The 18,780-nt window shown below is 42.9% G+C and overlaps 1 protein-coding gene and 1 long non-coding RNA gene across 3 annotated transcripts in view; both read left to right on the top strand.

The window, feature by feature from the left end:
* The first annotated feature begins 2,362 nt into the window (after positions 1-2,362).
* On the top strand, positions 2,363-3,171 carry LOC122756599. Its single transcript, XM_044006689.1, has 2 exons — positions 2,363-3,003; positions 3,075-3,171. Exons 1-2 carry the CDS (start codon positions 2,363-2,365, stop codon positions 3,169-3,171), a joined length of 738 nt encoding a protein of 245 aa, XP_043862624.1.
* A 4,880-nt stretch (positions 3,172-8,051) lies between these two features.
* The window catches only part of LOC120457608, a 28,110-nt gene continuing 17,381 nt past the window's right edge, over positions 8,052-18,780 (top strand). For both annotated transcript variants that reach the window (XR_005617050.1, XR_005617051.1), the window contains exons 1-2: positions 8,052-8,607; positions 8,731-8,861. This is a non-coding gene — a long non-coding RNA (uncharacterized LOC120457608). The remainder of the gene's footprint in view (positions 8,608-8,730; positions 8,862-18,780) is intronic.

Raw genomic sequence — 18,780 nt, 5'->3', positions numbered from 1 at the left:
TCTTGCTCCTTGTTGACGAACACTGCTGTAGCTCCTCTACTGACTTCGTTCTCACGTTGTTGACTCGTACATTTGTTCTCCTCGACTGACTGTCCCGCTTCCAGCGCTCGGCCTGTTTATATAGGCCTCCTCTAACGGTTCACCCCTTTGGTCTCCCGTCTCCGGATCCAAAGTCCACGATTTTACCGTTGGCCACGTCCAAAGTTCGATGTGTCCCGTTATTTGCCTTTGAGCCTGCTGACTCTCCAAACTCTCTTCTCAGTAAGTCTGGAGTCTTGCGTCGGGAAGATGTAAATGCAGTGAGGGCGAGTGCCCGCCTGCCTTTAAAGCCGTACAACAATGCGGCGCCAAGGATCCTAATTGGATTGTATCATGCGCACCTAGGAATACTCCTTAGAACCAGAAGCTATGGATCTGGAGGGCCATATGCAGCCACCGCACTTCGATGGGTGGTATATGGACCGGTGAAAGGAAAGTCAAGTTCACCGCTTCAGAGATCGTGTCTCCTAGCCGTGCCACAGGATAATCTTCTGGAGAAGATAGTCAGCGATTATTTTGAGATCAAGAATTTCGGAGTGAAGCCGGCACAGCAAGTCGCAGCTGGCGGAGTGGAGCTGGCGCCGTCAGTCGCAGATGACGGCGACCCGCGGGCCCTGAGTATCCTGGAGGAGACGACCAAGCGAGTAGGCCGACGATATGAGACCGGGCTGCTATGGAGAGACGACGAGGTGAGACTGCCAGAGAGCTACAGTATGGCACTCAACAGACTTGTCAACATTGAACGGAAAATGAGGCGCGATGTGGACTTCGCGCGGGCCTACAATGGAATTATGGACGATTACGTCAAGAAGGGCTACGCACGACGACTGGAGCCCCAAGAAGCCCAGAAGTCCCAGGAAGGCAAGGTTTGGTACCTGCCGCACTTCGGGATGGAGAACCCAAACAAGCCTGGAAAAATCTGGCTGGTCTTCGACGCGGCTGCCAAGGTGAACGTAGTGTCCCTGAATTCAGCGCTGATAAAAGGCCCAAAAAGCAACAAGCCCCTCCCAGCGGTACTCTTCCATTTCCGGGAAGGAGCAGTTGGGGTTTGTGCAGACATCAAGGAGATGTTTCATCAGGTATTGATGCAGCCAAAAGATAGATGTGCCCAGAGGTTCCTATGGAGGAACGGAGAAGATCGTCGGGAGCCCGACATACATATATGAGATGCAGGTGATGACATTCGGAGCGGCCTGCTCACCCTGCTCGGCGGATTATGTGAAGACCGTGAATGCTTCGCAGTATAGCAGCACGGATCCGCGAGCAGTCCTGGCGATCAACGAGTATCACTACATGGATGACTACGTCGACAGTTTCCCCAATGAAGAAGAAGCTATCGCCGTTTCGTCACGGGTGAGAGTTATGCAGAAGCTGGGTTTGATTTGTGTCAATTTACTTCCAGTTCGGCAAGTGTGGTCAGAGCGTTGAACCCACTTGAATCCATCGCTAGCGTCAGATGGACCGAAGCTACAAATGACTTCAAGTTCGGCGTCAAATACCATCTAGTCCCAAGGAATGTGATGACTAGGGAATGCGTCCCCACGATGAGGTAGTTCCTAAGCCTGGTCATGTCTACGTTCGACCCGATTGGATTTTTGAGCTGCTTTTTGACCGCTAAAATACTAATGCGAGAGATTTGGCGGAGAGGAGTCGGCTGGGACGAGCCGTTACCAGACACGTTAGCAGCAGCCTTTGAGAGCTGGCGGCAAGGAATGAACAGGATTGAGGAGCTTCGATGTCCACGCTACTATTTCGGCGCTGGATGAGTGCGGACACTACAGCTGCACATCTTTGTGGATTCCAGCCAGTCGGCGTTCGCAGCAGCGGCCTATTGGCGGGCCACCTACGCAAGCGGAGAGTACAGGCGCACTTCATATGTTCGAAAACGAAGTGCGCTCCGATGAGGACTATGTCAATCCCGCGACTGGAACTTCAAGCAGCAGTATTGGGTACGAGACTAATGGACACCGTCAGGCAAGAGCACGGTGTGGAGATCAGCAGCAGTGTGCTATGGACGGATTCTAAGACTGTGCTGCACTGGATAAGCAGCACCCACCGGAGATACAAGCAATTCGTCGGAAACCGAATGGCGGAGATCTTAGAATCCACGAAGGCGTCCCAATGGAGATGGATTCCGTCTGCCGAAAACGTGGCAGATGACGCAACCAGGCCGCACAAGGACGTGGACCTGAGTATTGGTTCGCGGTGGCTAAGTGGTCCTCCATTCTTACGAGGACCGGAAGAAAGCTGGCCGAGATCGCGCTAGGAGTGAAATCCCCCGACGCCAGATGAAGAGGAGATGAAATGTGAGTTTTCCCTGGTCATGGCGAACTTTATATCGTTACAGAGATTTTCGAGCTACAACCGATTGGTGAGGAGCACCGCATGGGTGCTCAAATTTATTCGACGGTGCCGTGGACTACGCTCTGATCGAGAGGATCACGGACTGACGTCGATGGAGTGCGCGGAGGCCGAGCGCGCACTGATAAGGCAATCGCAGGGAGAAGCGTTTGCTAAAGACAGCCAAGGAAAGGCCGCCAAAGGCAGCCGACTGAATGGGTTGTCACCACACTTCGACGAGGACGGAGTAATGCGAGCCAGCGGGAGGATCGACGACGCGGCGTGTGTGCCATACAGCGCGCGACGGCCGATCATACTGTCTCACGAGGAGGCACTGGCGGAGATGATTATGCAGCATTACCACGAGAGGATGTGCCACCAAAATGTGGAGGCAACTATTGAAGCGACCCGGCAGAAGTTCTGGATTACGAACTTACGGAGGCTGCTACGGAAGGTGATGAGTAACAGCAATGTATGCAAGCTACGGAAGGCGCGACCTGCACAGCCGGAGGTGGGTCCCCTGCCAGAGGACCGGCTGGAGGCCAACGGATGGCCATTCAAGTATACCGGCCTGGATTATTTTGGACCGCTATTTGTGACTGTTGGACGTCACACGGAGAAAGGGTGGGTGGCATTGTTTACGTGTCTAACCACAAGGGCTATCCACTTGGAGATGGCCCACGATTTGTCTACAGATTCCTGTATAATCGCCATGAGGAAATTCATGAGCCGCCGTGGACCGGTGGTCAGGATAAGGAGCGACAATGGGAAGAACTACGTTGGAGCCGATAGAAGAAGTTCAGGAAGTTCAGCGAAGTATTTGAGCCTGCAAGGATCCAGGACGAGCTGTCGTCCAAAAGAATTGAGTGGATCTTTAATTGCCCGGCGAACCCAGCTGAGGGTGGCGCTTGGGAAAGGATGGTGCAGTGCGTGAAGAAGGTTCTGGCGCACACAATGAAGGAGATCGCGCCCAAAGGGCACGTACTGGAGAACCTGTTGATTGAGGCGGAGAGCATAGTGAACTCTCGTCCGCTCACTCATCTCCCAGTGACGGTGGATCAGGAGGCTCCACTGACACCGAACGATTTATTGAAAGGAGTACCCGATGTTCCGGATCTTCCCAAAGATGATGGACTGGAGTCCAACAGATGAGCTAACAGGAAGCAGTGGCGCATAGCAAGAATGATGCGGGATCGCTTCTGGAAGAGATGGGTGCATGAGTACATGCCTACACTTGTGCGCAGGGAGAGATGGTGCAAGCACGTCGAGCCCATTCGTCGAGGAGATCTGGTGTTCATATGTGAAGTGGAAACGAGGCGTCGTGGAAGAGGTGTTCACCGGGAGAGATGGAATCCCTCGTCGAGCGGCGGTGCGGACTAACGATCGAACCAAGACGACAATGCCTCCCGCTTCGAAGCTAGCTGTCCTGGACGTGGTGAACGCGAGTCCTTTACCGGGGTGGGGATGTCGCGGAACGGTTTAGGGCTATCGTGAGTTAGTGAACTTTCAATTTAGAGCCGCCAGAACTTGGAGTATTTTGTGTCAGGATTTTGGATGTTTACGTATTAGGGCACACTAAATCGGGTGAAGACAAGCTTAATTTCGGCGGGCTAAATCACTCCGATTTTGCTATCACATTGAGAGGGAAGAGAAACTGCGGAATGTAAGATTGAGACTGCAATTCAGGTTAAGTTCAACCTATGTATATTTTACAGAATAAAACAAGAGAGAACGCTATAGTCGAGTTCCCCGACTATCTAATACCCGTTACTCAGCTAGTGGAAGTGCGAAGGAGAGTCTTCAACAGTTTTTGGCGATTTGTGGGCGTTAGAGTGAGCGTGGCAAAATTTTTGTTGGCAAATTGATAGAAATTTACAAGACTAATACAAAAATGAAAAAATATCAGAACATTTTTTAAAAGTGTGGGCGTGGCAGCTTTGGGCGGTTTATGGGCGTTAGAGTGGGCGTGGCCAAAATTTTTTTTGCAAATCGATAGAAATTAACAAGACCAATACAAAACTGAAAAAATATCAAAACATTTTTCAAAAGTGTGGGCGTGGCAGTTTTGGGCGGTTTTTGGGCGTTAGAGTGGGCGTGGCAACATGAATCGGCAAACTTGCGCTGCTTCTATGTCTCTGGAGTCTGTATGCTTAATCTCAACTTTCTAGCTTTTGTAGTTCTTGAGATCACAGCGTTCATACGGACGGACTGACGGACGGACAGACGGACATGGCCAGATCGACTCGGCTATTGATCCTGATCAAGAATATATATACTTTATATGGTCGGAAACGCTTCCGTCTGCCTGTTACATACTTTTCAACGAATCTAGTATACCTTTTTACTCTACGAGTAACGGGTATAACAACTCCAACTACTCTGTTTGTTATTGAACACGAGGTGTTTTTCTTAGAAGTTCTGAAGGCATCTCTCCGTGATAAGCCGAGCAACGTCACGTAGCATTGACAGTACTCTCTCGTGTTTTTCTCTGCAATACATATGAGCCGGCAGCGTCGGTCGCTTTGATGCGATCGTTTCTTGATTACTTAGCATAGTTGTCGACGAACTATTTCGCAGCGAAATACCTTTGTTGTTGTTGCCGTTATTCTAAGCGCTGTAGCGCTTATAGTTGGCCCAATATCGTGGTCTGGGGGAGCCATCTAGGAGGGAGGTTTTGGGGTAAAATGTGGTAGGAAGGAAATGAAGTAGGAAAACCTAAAACCTAAGCAACCGCGTTGAGCCCTATATGGCTCGGCCATTGGTAAACAGTTCAAAGATAAAGCATTTACCAAATTGGAGTGGAGATTCTAGCTACAGCGGGACGGAGTTCCAAAAACTACAAGAGAAAATGCTCAATATACCGTTGCCGTTTGATTTTTTCGCAGAGCAATGGAGTTGTAGCGAAGCCGCCGCATTGAGCCGATCTGCTCCGTCGCTGTCGTTTCTGTGCCTAAATTGGCAATATGATTTAATCGCCGAATCAACGGAAAAGTGTCCTCGGGACCCAAAATCATTTAGAATACACATGTTATATATTTTTTAAAGCCCCACTCAAATATCTCTCTTGAGCCATAAATGGGAAAAAAAGGTGAACCAAAAAAAAAAATTTGCGAAAAATGTTAACCGCGTTCTAAAAGTTAAAGATGTTAATGGGAGAAAGGTTAGAGCCAGGTAAAATTTAAAGGAAAAAGCAGGACAAATTTATTTGGTTAAGTGTATAGTTTATGAATTTTTTTAGTTTCGTAAGAATCATCATGTAGAGATGAGTGTAAATGATGAGTTGAGGCAAAGTGAGTGAGAGAAATTGAGTGGTTTGGTTTGAGTGATTTTTTTTGTGTGTCTATCGCGGATTTTTCTTATTAATTGTTTCATATAAAATAAAAAAAAAAAGTGCCAATTCAGTGCCCCAAAATTGTCGGGGATTTTTTCACAGCATTTTCAGAAATGCGCTTTCTTCGAGGACCGCAGCTGAACCTAAGTATGGTGAGCAAAAATTTGATTTTCTTGATATGACTCTACTCATCATTTATAAATTCATCCACGAATTAAAGAAAAACAAGAGAGAACGCTATATTCGAGTGCCCCGATTAACTGATACTCGTTACTCAGCTAGTGGAAGGGCGAAGGAGAGTCTTAAACACTGACAGTTATTGGCGGTTTGTGGGCGTTAGAGTGGGCGTGGCAAAAAGTTTTTTGGTAAATCAATAGAAATTTACATGACCAATAACACATTTTTTAAATGTGTGGCTGTGGCAGTTTTATGCGGTTTGTGGGCGTTAGAGTAGGCGTGGCAACATTAATCGACAAACTTTCGCGTCGTCTATGTCTCTGGAGTCAGTATGCTTAATCTCAACTTTCTAGCTTTTGTAGTTTCTGAGATCTAGACGTTCATACGGACAGACGGACGGGCATGGCCATATCGACTCGGCTATTGATCCTGATCAAGAATATATATACTTTATATGACCGGAAACGCTTCCTTCTGCCTGTTACATACTTTTAAACGAATCTAGTATACCCTTTTACTCTACGAGTAAAGGGTAAAATAATTTATTGCTTTAACCGAAAAACTTGAGTGCAGCCGAAGACAAGTTTTAAGATTTAGTAATTCGTCTCTAACTACTCAATGTCTCACCAATACTTGAATATGGTTATAAATTACGGTATGATAATTTTTGCCAAGTAAAAGGATTAATTCTTCTTCTCCCAAAAGAAAATTGAGAATGTCTTATTTGAATTAATTTAATTTTCTTTTGTATTCGCAATCAAAACTATGTATGTCATTGTCATTGCTTTCGCATTTTTTATTGGCCACATTGAAAATATCATAGTTGTTTTAAAAAATAAGATAATTATACCCGTTACTCGTTGAGTAAAAGGGTATACTAGATTCATTGAAAAGTATGTAACAGGCCGAAGAAAGCGTTTCCGACCATATAAAGTATATATATTCTTGATCAGGACTAATACCCGAGTCGATATTGCCAAGTCCGTCATTCCGTCCTTATGAACGCTGAGATCTCAGGAACTACAAAAGCTAGAAAGTTGACACTAAGCATACAGACTCCAAAGAAATAGGCGCAGCGCAAGTTTGTTTATTCATGTTGCCACTAGCTGAGTAACGGGTATCAGATAGTCGGGGAACTCGACTATAGCGTTTTCTCTTGTTTTTATTAAGACTGTTTTATTTTTGCATTATTCTTATATTTTTTATTATGTTAAGCGAAAAAGCATGTATCATTTATATTTTATTGTAGCGTTAAAATAAATTTTATGTTTCACTTTTACCGTGACATGGATCCTTGAGGCTCCTGGGGCGTTCTCGAAGCGTTCTCGAATTCATCTAAGAATTTTGCAGTGTGGTGTCCCCAAGTGAGAACAATGTGTATCAATACCCCTTTTTTTTCTGTGTTTCTGTTAACGTTTGAGCATGTCACATTTACGCGATTTCTTTTTCTTTTTAAATTTATAATGATTACGCAGCGCGAAAGAGGTAGCAAAGACCAGTCGACAAGCCCAGCCGGAGAACATTTGCGTGAGCGCTTTTTTTAAAGTCAACATCATATGTATACTAAAGTTGAAAAGAAAATAAATCTAAGTAAATTTATTAAAAAAAGACAGGAGCTTTAGAACAGAAAGAGGAAAAGCACTGTCATGAAACTCTCACTCGTCATTCCAGAAGTACCCTCACATTTCTATGGATACGCAAAACCTTTTAGCCACGCCCATTTATCGTATTTATTTTAATAGCTCATATATACATTTCAAAAACTGAAAAAAAATTTTAAATTCTCTGGTGGGTCTATTAAATAAATCATTATAATTTATTAAAATATAAATTAGAATCTGATGACGCTTAAATAAACTTCAGGGTATAAGATATAAATATAAGTTTTTAGCAACATTTTTTTCGTTTTGGCGGATTTAGAGCCGTGATGCTTTTATTTTTCTTTCGAAATCATTTAAAAAGTCGGCCTAGGAAATTTGGAATTCATATATGACTTTAAGATGTAAAATGTGGATTAGAGCCGAAATTCCTTATTTAATTTACAAAAATTAAACTTATCACAAATTAAATGCTTTGAATTGGAACTTTACGAAACAGTCGGGATTGCGAAGTATTGTATGCACATATTATTTACACATACAAAACATATGTCACCCTATTAAGAAGGGTATTAAAAACCACATTCTCAATATAAAAGGAAAAATCTTTTATAATTCATGAGTTCATTGTTTTAAAATATCGAAATGGGCATGTGTTTATTCTATATGTTTCTTTGTATTTTTATAATCGAGAACGTTTCAAGCCAAACCCTGAAATGCCAATTGGATGGTGTTGATTTGACCGTATACAAACAATATAATAAGGTTTTAATAATATTGTTGTCAAATACGTGCATATACTGTTAAATTATAACAATACAAAATTAAAAGTAAACTATTTCATAATTTTTGAAATAAATAAGATATAAACCGTTATTAAAAATGTAAAAGGACCTCATCCTTAAAATCTTACAAAATATTGGGGTAAATGTGACAAATTTTGGTTGCTTTTTAATTGTCGAATAACAAATATTCAACTAACATTTTAGAATTAGCCCTGTGACAAAAATATGTGAAACTTAAAAATTATTTTAGTGTTTTTACTCAACTTAAAATGCACTCAAATGTAACTCAATAACTTCAATAAAACGTACTTAAAGAATGTGCTCGCCTGGAATATTGGTATGTTGAAAAGTTCTTTCCATAAATTTATTTCCTGTTTCAGTATAATATTTTCCAAAGATTTTTGTAATCATTTTTTTAATGTAACACGTTTCGCTAAATTCGTTTCTTGTTTTTGATCAGGATAACAAACCAGTAATCAGAATATAAAGACGCCGAAGCAGTGCAAGTTTCTTTTTTCAAATTATTACCACGCCCGCGATATATACATGTTACAAAGCATACATGTTGGAGATGCTTATGATAATAAAAATGTAAGTGGACTTATTTATGAAAAATCATTAAGAGCGATATTTTTATATCGTTTGGTAAATATAATTTAATTTAAAACAAAAGAGAACGCTATAGTCGAATAAGAAGAATAATTCAAAAATTAAAAAATATCAAAGCATTTTTCAAAAGTGTGGGTGTGGCAGTTTTGGGAGGTTTTTGGGCGTTAGAGTGGGCGTGGCAACATGAATCGACAAACTTGCGCTGCGCCTATGTCTCTGGAGTCTGTAACTTTCTAGCTATTGTAGTTCCTGAGATCTCGACGGAGAGACGGAAACGGCCAGATCGACTCGGCTATTAATGGAATGGTCGGAAACGCTTCCTTTTGCCTGTTACATATTTTTCAACAGGTATAAATAGCGTGATTGTCAAAGGTTGAATGTTCATTTTATTAGTAGAGTAAAAGAATATACTAAATTCATAGAAAATTATGTACCAGCGTCTCATTAGGTAGGCATATTGATAATCTTAACTACCGGCAATCACTGCTAGCTTCGTTGAAGTGCGTAACACGTATATTTGATATCGATTATAGTTTCTTTAAGCGAAGCTGTTGAGAACTGTGAAGGACCTCTGATCGGCCAAATAGAAATATAGGGTGTTTTTTTTAGAGGTATAGAACTTTAAATTGCAATAAAACAACGATGGATTATTCGATTGACATGAATTTTATTGACATGAAAGATAATCTTGTGGCATTACATTTTAAATATGATTTCTGGCATATGACCGCCACGGCTGGCTCGGATGTAGTCCAATCTGGACGTCCAATTTGCAATGACTTTTTCCAACATTTGGCCGTATATCGGCAATAACACGGCGAATGTTGTCTTCCAAATGGTTTAGCGTTTGTGGCTTATCCGCATAGACCAATGACTTTACATAGCCCCACAAAAAGTAGTCTAGCGGTGTTAAATCACAAGATCTTGGAGGCTTATGAAAAATCGGGAACAACAGCAATCTCGTTTTGGGCCCATTCGACGAATCTACGCCTTGCTTGATGATCGTTTGGTTTCAATTCTTGCACGAGTTGGATTTTGTAAGCACGCATGACGAATTGCCAAACCAAACTGAGAATAAATCACTTGACAGCTGTTAAATCGGTCGCCATCTTGAACAGTAATGCCAACTTAAAGTTCTATACCTCTAAAAAAAACACCCGTTATAAAAAATAAAAAAAAACAAGCCTTTTTTCAAATGCAATTTTCTTTTCTTTACCCAAATGCCATTTAGGCAGCTTGTATAATTTAAAAAAAGTTTTTAAACATTTTTGTTATCTTGTTTGTCCGTTGCAAATTCTATACAGCAAGAAATCTATTAACGAACTTTATCCATCACTCGTCATTCCTTCGTCGTCCTCCGGAACATGCCGCGTTTCCCCTTTGATCTCCCTGCCATTGACTCACTCTCGCGCTCCAGTCGTCTTCGCTGTAGCTAGAAGCGGCTCTCCTTAATCTAAAATTGTAAAGTTATAAACCTCTATACTATGTCTTCTTAGACTTGGGACAACAAATATTCTATTTTAGAAGTAGAATTGCAAGTTAAGTTTTTACAATAGAATATTTATTATTTTTATACCTGTTTCGTACCTGTTCGAAGGCATGACAATCGTCCGAATCAAAGCCATTGTTTCATAACCATTTAAAAACTGCGCAAAATAGCATACAAAAACTAGAAAACTCAAGCTTATGCTCTGTTTAAGTCGATACATAGTAACCACACCAAATAGGCAATTACAAATCAATACCTGAACTCAAAATTATATCAGAAAATATTTTATAACCCTAAAACTAGAAGTCATCACAAAATTAAAAAGCAACCACGAAAAAATGCAAATGCTAAGCAACAACTATGCGCTCGGCTGTTGGTATTCCTTCTTTCTTCATCATCTACTTCTACTGCTTCATCTGGACCATCATATGTCTAGCGCTCTGGACTGTGAGGGCACTGTGAGAAACTCAATTTTTCCAGCTAACCGGAACTATCAGACAGAGGTTTCTCAAACAGTCAGCTAATAGCTCGACAAGGTCAAGACATGCTAGCTTTGGCAACTTAATCAACAAAGTAATTGCCAAAAACCACAGCACTAACAAAGTTGTTAATACCTAAAGCTGGCAACAATCTCTAGCAAACAATTAACCTCACACAAATAACCTCCAATTGATCACTGCGAGAATGAGAACGCCCTCATTAAATCCACAGACAACATTTTCGTCAAGCTACTCCATGAAAGGTCTACATTCTGGCTGCTGATTCAGATGCATACAGAGCAATAACAAAATCTGTCTCCCTTAATTTAGAAAGATCCCATCGCGTTGTCATCCGTGGTATCTATCGTTCCGGGTGAAAACATAATGGAAAGTCGTACCTTGGCTGGCCAAAAGGTTTGATTAGTCAACAGGCCTAGAAGCCGCTTTGACAAAACCAAGTTGGTTAGCCTAGTCTTTGTTGAATTGAAACCGGCAGGTAATAACAAGGAAGTCCACGATAATAAAACACTTTTTCGTCAACGGGTTCAAGTTAAATTCCCTTACAATCTTTGCCAAAAGCCTCCGAACTGCGTCGAATGTGTTTGGAGGCCTGTTCATTCAGTGAACATTTTTAACTGTGGCGGTAACCATACATACGGTAATGAAAGCTGTGACGAGGCAAAAGTGTCATTCTCGTTGGACTCAACAGTTTTCCCGCTGTGCAGCAACAATAGGAAGCAGCCATTAGAACGACAACAAAGATTTGAACAAAAACAGCAGCCATATCACCAGCACCAGTCATCCAAATGCACCTCGCAGCAGTTGTTCAATGAACAGCAATGGCACCGTCAAGAGCAAATGTTTTTGCAATCCAACAAAAAACTGTCGGTCATAGCTGCTCAGATTGACGAGCTATTCCATCGTATGGATGTCTATAATAGGACTTGTCTCAAAACGGTTGCCACAGAATGCTTCAGGTACTGCTTAAAATTGTTATGTGGAAAGCCGACAGACATGCCAACAAAGACCTTGAGTTGGAGCTCTTTGTGCTAAGTGATAATATTGACATCTTGTTGGTTAGTGAAACACACTTTTGTTTTAGCTTGTACTTCAAGCTATATGGGTATGATATCCATCTAGCAACTCATCCTGCCGATCGGAAACACAATGTGCAATTTTATTTAAAACCTGTTTTCAATGTGACCAGTTTTAAAGTATGCTATATGTATGAAAACAGCTATACAACGCAATTATTAAACCGCAAAACAAGCTTAATTATGCTTCTCCGGGTACGCCTACATACTGGCCAGCAGATCCTAAAAAGCTTCCAGACTTGATTGACTTTGCCATCACCAAAAGGATATCCCAATCAATGATTACAGCTGAGGCATTTTCAGAACTTTCATCTGATCACTGCCCGGTGCTCTTTAATCTTTTGTACCAACTGCAACACATCGAGCGGCCGTATAGACTCACAAGCAACAGGACCAACTGGGAGAGGTACAAAAAATATGTTTGTTCACATACCGACTTCTCTAGCTCATTGGAAACCGAGCAAGACATCGATCAGTTTGCTGGTAGCCTAGAATCAACACTAGTCGTAGCAGCAAAAGCGTCAACTCCACAAGATACCAACGGATGCAGTAAAAAGTTCAACATGACAAGTCGAGATACCGAACTCCTTGTGCTTGAAAAACGACGACTTCGAAGGGATTGGCAGGAGCACAGATCACCTGGCGCAAAGAGTAGACTAAAAGCAGCTTCTCGCAGACTTGCTAAAGCGCTTAAGAAAAAAGAAGCGGACGCACAACTGCGTTACATCGAGAACCTCACGCCCACCAGCACAAAAAACTCATTGTGGAAAGCCCACAGGAATCTGCAGGCACCAGCAGAAACTGTCGTACCCCTCCGTAACTCTACCGGAAACTGGTCTCGTAGTGACATGGACAGAGCAAGAGTCTTCGCTGATCATCTCAAAAAGGTATTTCAACCCAATCCAGCCACTAACTCATTTACTCTCCCACCCTTAACTGCATCTGAATTAGCACCACAAGATCCCATAGAATTTCGGCCAAGCGAAATAACGAAAGTCATTAGAGACCAACTGAAGACTGGAAAATCGCCTGGCTTCGATTTAATAACACCGAAAATGATCATCGAGCTTCCAATGTGTGCAGTTCTACAAATCTGCCTACTCTTCAACGCTATTACCAAAATTGGATACTTTCCTCAAAAGTGGAAGAAATCAGTTATAGTTATGATCCCTAAGCCTGGGAAAGACAAAACACAGCCATCATCATACAGGCCAATAAGCCTACTTACTTGTCTCTCCAAGTTATTTGAAAAAGTACTGCTGCTACGAATCAGTCCCCACCTGAAAACACACGACACACTCCCATCGCACCAATTTGGTTTTCGGGCAAAACATGGAACTGTTGAGCAGGTTAACCGCATCACAACGGAAATTCGCACTGCTTTTGAGCATAGTGAATATTGTACAGCTTTATTCTTAGACGTTGCACAAGCATTCGATAGAGTATGGTTGGATGGACTTATGTTTAAAATAACCAAACTGCTGCCTCAAAACTTACATAAGCTTCTAAAGTCTTACTTATACAAAAGAGTGTTCGCGGTTAGATGTAGTTCAAGCACTTCAAGCGATTGTACTATAGAAGCTGGAGTGCCCCAAGGAAGTGTATTAGGTCCAATTCTATACACCCTATACACAGCGGACATCCCAACAGACTACCAGCTAACAATATCCACATTCGCTGATGACACTGCAATACTGAGTCGATCCAGATGCCCAGTAAAAGCTACGATGCAACTAGCACGCTATTTAACATGTGTAGAGAATTGGCTTGCAAATTGGCGCATACGAGTAAACGAACAAAAATGCAAACAAGTTACGTTTACCCTTAACAAACAAAGCTGCCCGCCCTTGGTTATGAACCACACGCGCATCCCACAAGCCGATGACGTAACATACTTAGGTATTCATCTGGACAAGCGGCTCACCTGGCGGAAACACATAGAGGCCAAGACGACGCACCTGAGACTAAAAGCAAAGGATCACTGGCTTATAAACGTTCGGTCTCCCCTGAGCCTGGAGTACAAAGTCCTTTTGTATAACTCCGTTCTTAAACCCATATGGACCTATGGCTCCGAGCTATGGGGCAATGCATCGAGAAGCAACATCGACATCATTCAGCGAGCACAGTCTAGGATTCTGAGAATCATAACCGGAGCTCCATGGTATCTTCGGAACGAGAATATACACAAAGACCTAAAAATAAAACTTGTCATTGAGACAATAACAGAGAGAAAAGTTAAATACAAGGAAAAACTAGGCTCACATCCAAATCCCCTTGCAAGGAAACTTCTTCGAGTATGCAGCCAAAGTCGACTGCACCGCAACCATCAACCAGCCCAGCGTTAAATTTGTTAGGCCACATAGCACAAATCATCTCATGAAATGATAATTAGCTAGCTTAGAATAAGATTTGAAAACTTATTGTTAGTCTCTTAAGTAAAAGGGAAGATTCAATAAATAAGAGAAAGAAGGAAAAAAAAAAAAAAAAAATCGAGCTTGGGTCTATCTATCTATCGAGCCATTGTACCTATCTATTGTCCAACAAATTTCCAATACTTTGCTGACGACTTCGAAAACTCTCCATCGACCTGGGATCATAGTCGGTCGTGATTGGAATTTTCACCATCGTCTCTGTGAAAATCAACCACTTTCGGAAGAGCACTCGCATGCACATGCTCCGCAACGCTGAGCACAACAAACCGTACGGCTACAACCTCTACAATATACACGGAAATCTACGCGGAATATAGGTTTGCAAAATACAGAAAGTCGACAAAACACGGCGCAGGTCCGACTGAGAGTTCTCTTTAGCTTTTGTGGACGAGCTAGAGAAACGCTTTCAGCCATTTGCGTAAAAAGCGTGCAGGATGTTATTTCCGCCCACCAGTTTAGTTTTTAGGCACCATTAAGGGACCCTGAACAAGCACATCTTGTTGTCCAGAACTTGTCTTTGAAAACAAGCACCGCTCTTCTACTGTTTTCTTTTATGTTTATATATTGGAAATCATTACTTCCGAATGATGAATTTCTCCTCATGAAATCTTACATCCTTAATTGAAGCTTTATGGTCGAGAAGGAAAGCATCAGAAGTGTTCGTGCTTGCGTTCCTCGGGGAAGTGCCTTGGGTCCGTGTAATATACTCCGTTCATTTCAAATCTGCCATGCCTTAATATACTGGGCATGCTTTTGGCAATCTGAAGCTTCACGACGTCACCATTCCACAATCATCCCAGGTGCAGTACGTGAGTTTGATCTTGGACAAACGGCAATAGCAGCTACATGTCGTGCTAAGCTTAGGAAGACTCTAATGTCATAAAAGTGCAAAGAGTTCAAAACCGCGCGCATGATTGCAAATGCGTGTTGGTACATCAGAAACAACGCCCTAGAAAATGACCTTTTCCCCCGAAACAACGAGCGGCATACATCAGATAAACCACCTGGCAGCCTCCGTGGCTAACCCGACGACCAGAAGAAGGCCTAAACGAAAACACCCTGGCGTTCTTTGGCCAAGTAGACGATATGTCTCTCTAGTCCTAAAGCAGAAATTATTTTTAATCAGTTGTTATAGAAGTTGTTTTTCTATGTTCTGTTCTATGTTCTTTTACTCAACGTATTATAGTCATTAGGTTGGGTGATTGGCGTTTTAATAAATGTAGATGTTACAATATATATATTCTTATGAGTGGAAGGTTTGTATGCATGCATCGCTAATGTGCGTGCACTCAGACCATGAGAATTGGCTGACACTTGCACAGACTCTGCACCTCTTGAGCTCCAAAAAGGCTATGCTAATTGGCTAGCTTTTCTTCAATGTTTACTGCAATCATAGATAATCATCCGGACTTCACAAATATAGAGAAGCAACAGCATCCACGATCTTGTCTGTGGAATACTGCACTAAAACCATTCGCTGACGTTATATATCGGATAACAACTATGCTATAGCATTGGATTTATTACAAAACAGATTTGCTAATCGTTGTTTGGTTTCTGGGAGATTCTGGGGCTAGGGGCAGCGCAGAGTGGTTCAGTTTCAATGCTTTGTGAATTGTCTGAAAAATTTAACGCTCATATTCAGTCTCTAAAAGGAATGGGCTCAACACAACAAGTCGCTGGAGTCATCATCGCCCAAGTACTTTTTCAAAAGCTGGATCCGCCGAGTCAGGCGAACTGGAAGGAGCATTTGGAGGGCCCAGTCTTCAAGAATTCCAATTCCAACGTAGGAATCGTTCATGGAGCAGCGACGCACGGTCCTGGAGAATGCGCCAGGCAATCAGGTAGGAAGTAATAGAACATTTGCGTAGGTCCGCCGTTCTTGGCACAACTCTCAGCCTCTATACCGGTGTTTATTACTGTTTAAGAACCTGAACAGAGCAAGTCGATTTCAAGAAGCAAAAAGGAAGACTATTTGTATAAATTGCCTAAAGAGTGGTCATCAACTGAGACTTAGAAACTCCGGCAATTGCCGTGCCCGCGTATCTACGGACCACACCCTGCTTCATCTTGGAAATTTGGCCTTGCCTTCACCACAAGAAAGATCACAGATGAAATCACAGCACAGGGAAAACTCGTGCTGTAGAACCTTCTGCATTGTCAACGTCTGCTCCGCTTCTTACACAGGATTTTGGAAAAGATGTTGTGCTTCTAGCCAGTGCCACCATACTAGTGCCGTGCTCTTCTCGACTCTGCATATCAACGGCACCTTATAACATAACAATTTGCTAATTAGCTGCAACTTAAGAAGACAAAGTCAGCCGCTTGTGTTACCGGATTTGGCGATTCTAGGTTTGACTTAGTTTGTTTGTCAGTAAATATTTTGATGTGATCTCGAACGTCTAAATGCTCGACCGACAATACTGCTGTTGTTGCCTCCAATATTATCATTGGCATTTGCAGCTGAAATATACCCCAAAATCATAATCGCGGACCCTGATATTCATCGTACTCAACGCATAGAGATACTAATTGGCGCCAGTCTCTTCTACAAACTGCTGTGCGACGGTCATGTCAATCCCCACACTTGGGACACCGTGGGAGGGCGTGGCACTGTTCGACCTCCAAATCCAAGGGTGGCCTTCTTGGGCCTGTCTTGGAGGGCCTTCATCCTAGCGAACATCGCTTTCATCTGCTTGACGTTGTTCAGGCTTATGAGCTGGTCCAGGACCAGTCCAATTTCCGACAGCTTATCGGCGCAGCGGATTTGCCCATCCGTCTTCGTCCTCTTTGGAGGTGTTGTGCGGCTCGAGCCGCAGGGGCTGCTTAGGGTCCTTACCCGCTTTGGCGTGTCTTGTACATCTCACATCACGGCCAGGACTGACCCACCAGTGTGAATATTTTCCTGCTTTCACCTCGCCAGGTTGGTTCAGAACGTGGAATTTACGGGTGGATTTCCAACTTAGTGGTTTCCACCTGGAGTAGTGCTGTTTGTTACCGACATTCCTCACTTGGAAGCATTTTATACCTACTGCCAGGTTTATGTTGCAGTTTTATCCCTTCTGCCAGGGTTGGATTTCTGCCGCCCACTATGGCGCAGACGCAGACCACGTAGCCGCCCACTACGGGCCAGACGCTTTGGGTTTTTTTTCGGTGGGAGTTATACCGCTCCTGCTCGGTCGCCAGAGCCCCGTTTTCCGGTGTAGCGCTGCCAGACCGGTAGCCTTAGCCGTTTGGCAACACTGGTTAAGCAGCTGAGTGTGAGATCAGCTGGTGTGACAGTGAATCTCTTGTTGCACACAAAGAAAAGCGGACGAAAGAGAGAAACCGGAAGAGAAAGCTTCGAAAAATATTCTCACCCTGACCTGTCTCATGGGCTTGAAAATTCGGGGCCGGCTGGCAGTCCATGGACCTCTGGAGAACAGTCTCCCGCGGGTAAGTGCCCGGGGCCGCGACGCTAGTGCAGGCCGTCACCCATTGGCGCGTCCACGCTGGCTCAACGCGGAAATTTGGGAGTTTTTCCGGGAGCGCCAACGCGACGCGTCCGTCATCAAACACTTTACAGTCCATATATATTAGTCTATATGGATGTGTGCGAATATTTAGATATGTGGGTGATATTGATATTGGTGTGTATGGATGTGTACGAATTTATGTATACACTTATGTGTGTATATATGTATGGGCTGCTGGGATAGCAGCTTGAGTGTATGTATATACTATGTATTTAAACGATGGTTGCCGGTTTGTGCTGATGATTTGGAGCTCTTTTGGCGGAAAAACGAAACGGAGCCGGCAAACACGCAAATTAAATGGAGACAGTCGACCTGGAACTTATCTGGTATAGCGCCGATGCAAACTGTATTGTGGAAATCCGGCTTCAAATGTTGGAGCAGTGCGCTGTAGAAAAATGGGTAAGATCGGCTTTTCCAATAAGGAAGAAGAAGAATTTTCCCTGTTCAACTTTCCGTTTATTGACTTCACGTGTAACAAAACGAATTATCAGCCAATTCTTAGTCTAGAAATCGCAAATATTAACTTCCTAGCGAACAGTAATAATACATTCGCTTGTACTATTGTAAGGTATGCCTCCAGTGTAAGGAAATGTTTGCCATTTGGACTTAGTGGATATTACTTGGTTGGTCGGCTTAACTTCTCTGTTTCAAGATTCACTAGAAATTACGTACCCCTTATTTAAATCATTATATTTCAAGCTGTATATTTGTGACCCCCACAGATTATTATATTCCGACTATTATAGGCTTTATCCTATTATTTGTAATTATGACTCTGCCGTTTTAAATCGATCATTACTAGATTTTGTAGCATATAATAAGATTCTACTTAATTTATATATTTTTTGGTTTCGTTTCTTTACTGTTTGGTGTACTGTTTCTTCTGGCGAAT

Source organism: Drosophila santomea, unplaced genomic scaffold, assembly GCF_016746245.2.
Source record: "Drosophila santomea strain STO CAGO 1482 unplaced genomic scaffold, Prin_Dsan_1.1 Segkk63_quiver_pilon_ctg1_scaf, whole genome shotgun sequence".
Lineage (NCBI taxonomy): Eukaryota > Metazoa > Arthropoda > Insecta > Diptera > Drosophilidae > Drosophila > Drosophila santomea.
Note: the sequence above shows the minus strand (reverse complement) of the source record. Positions and strands in the feature narration are given on the sequence as shown.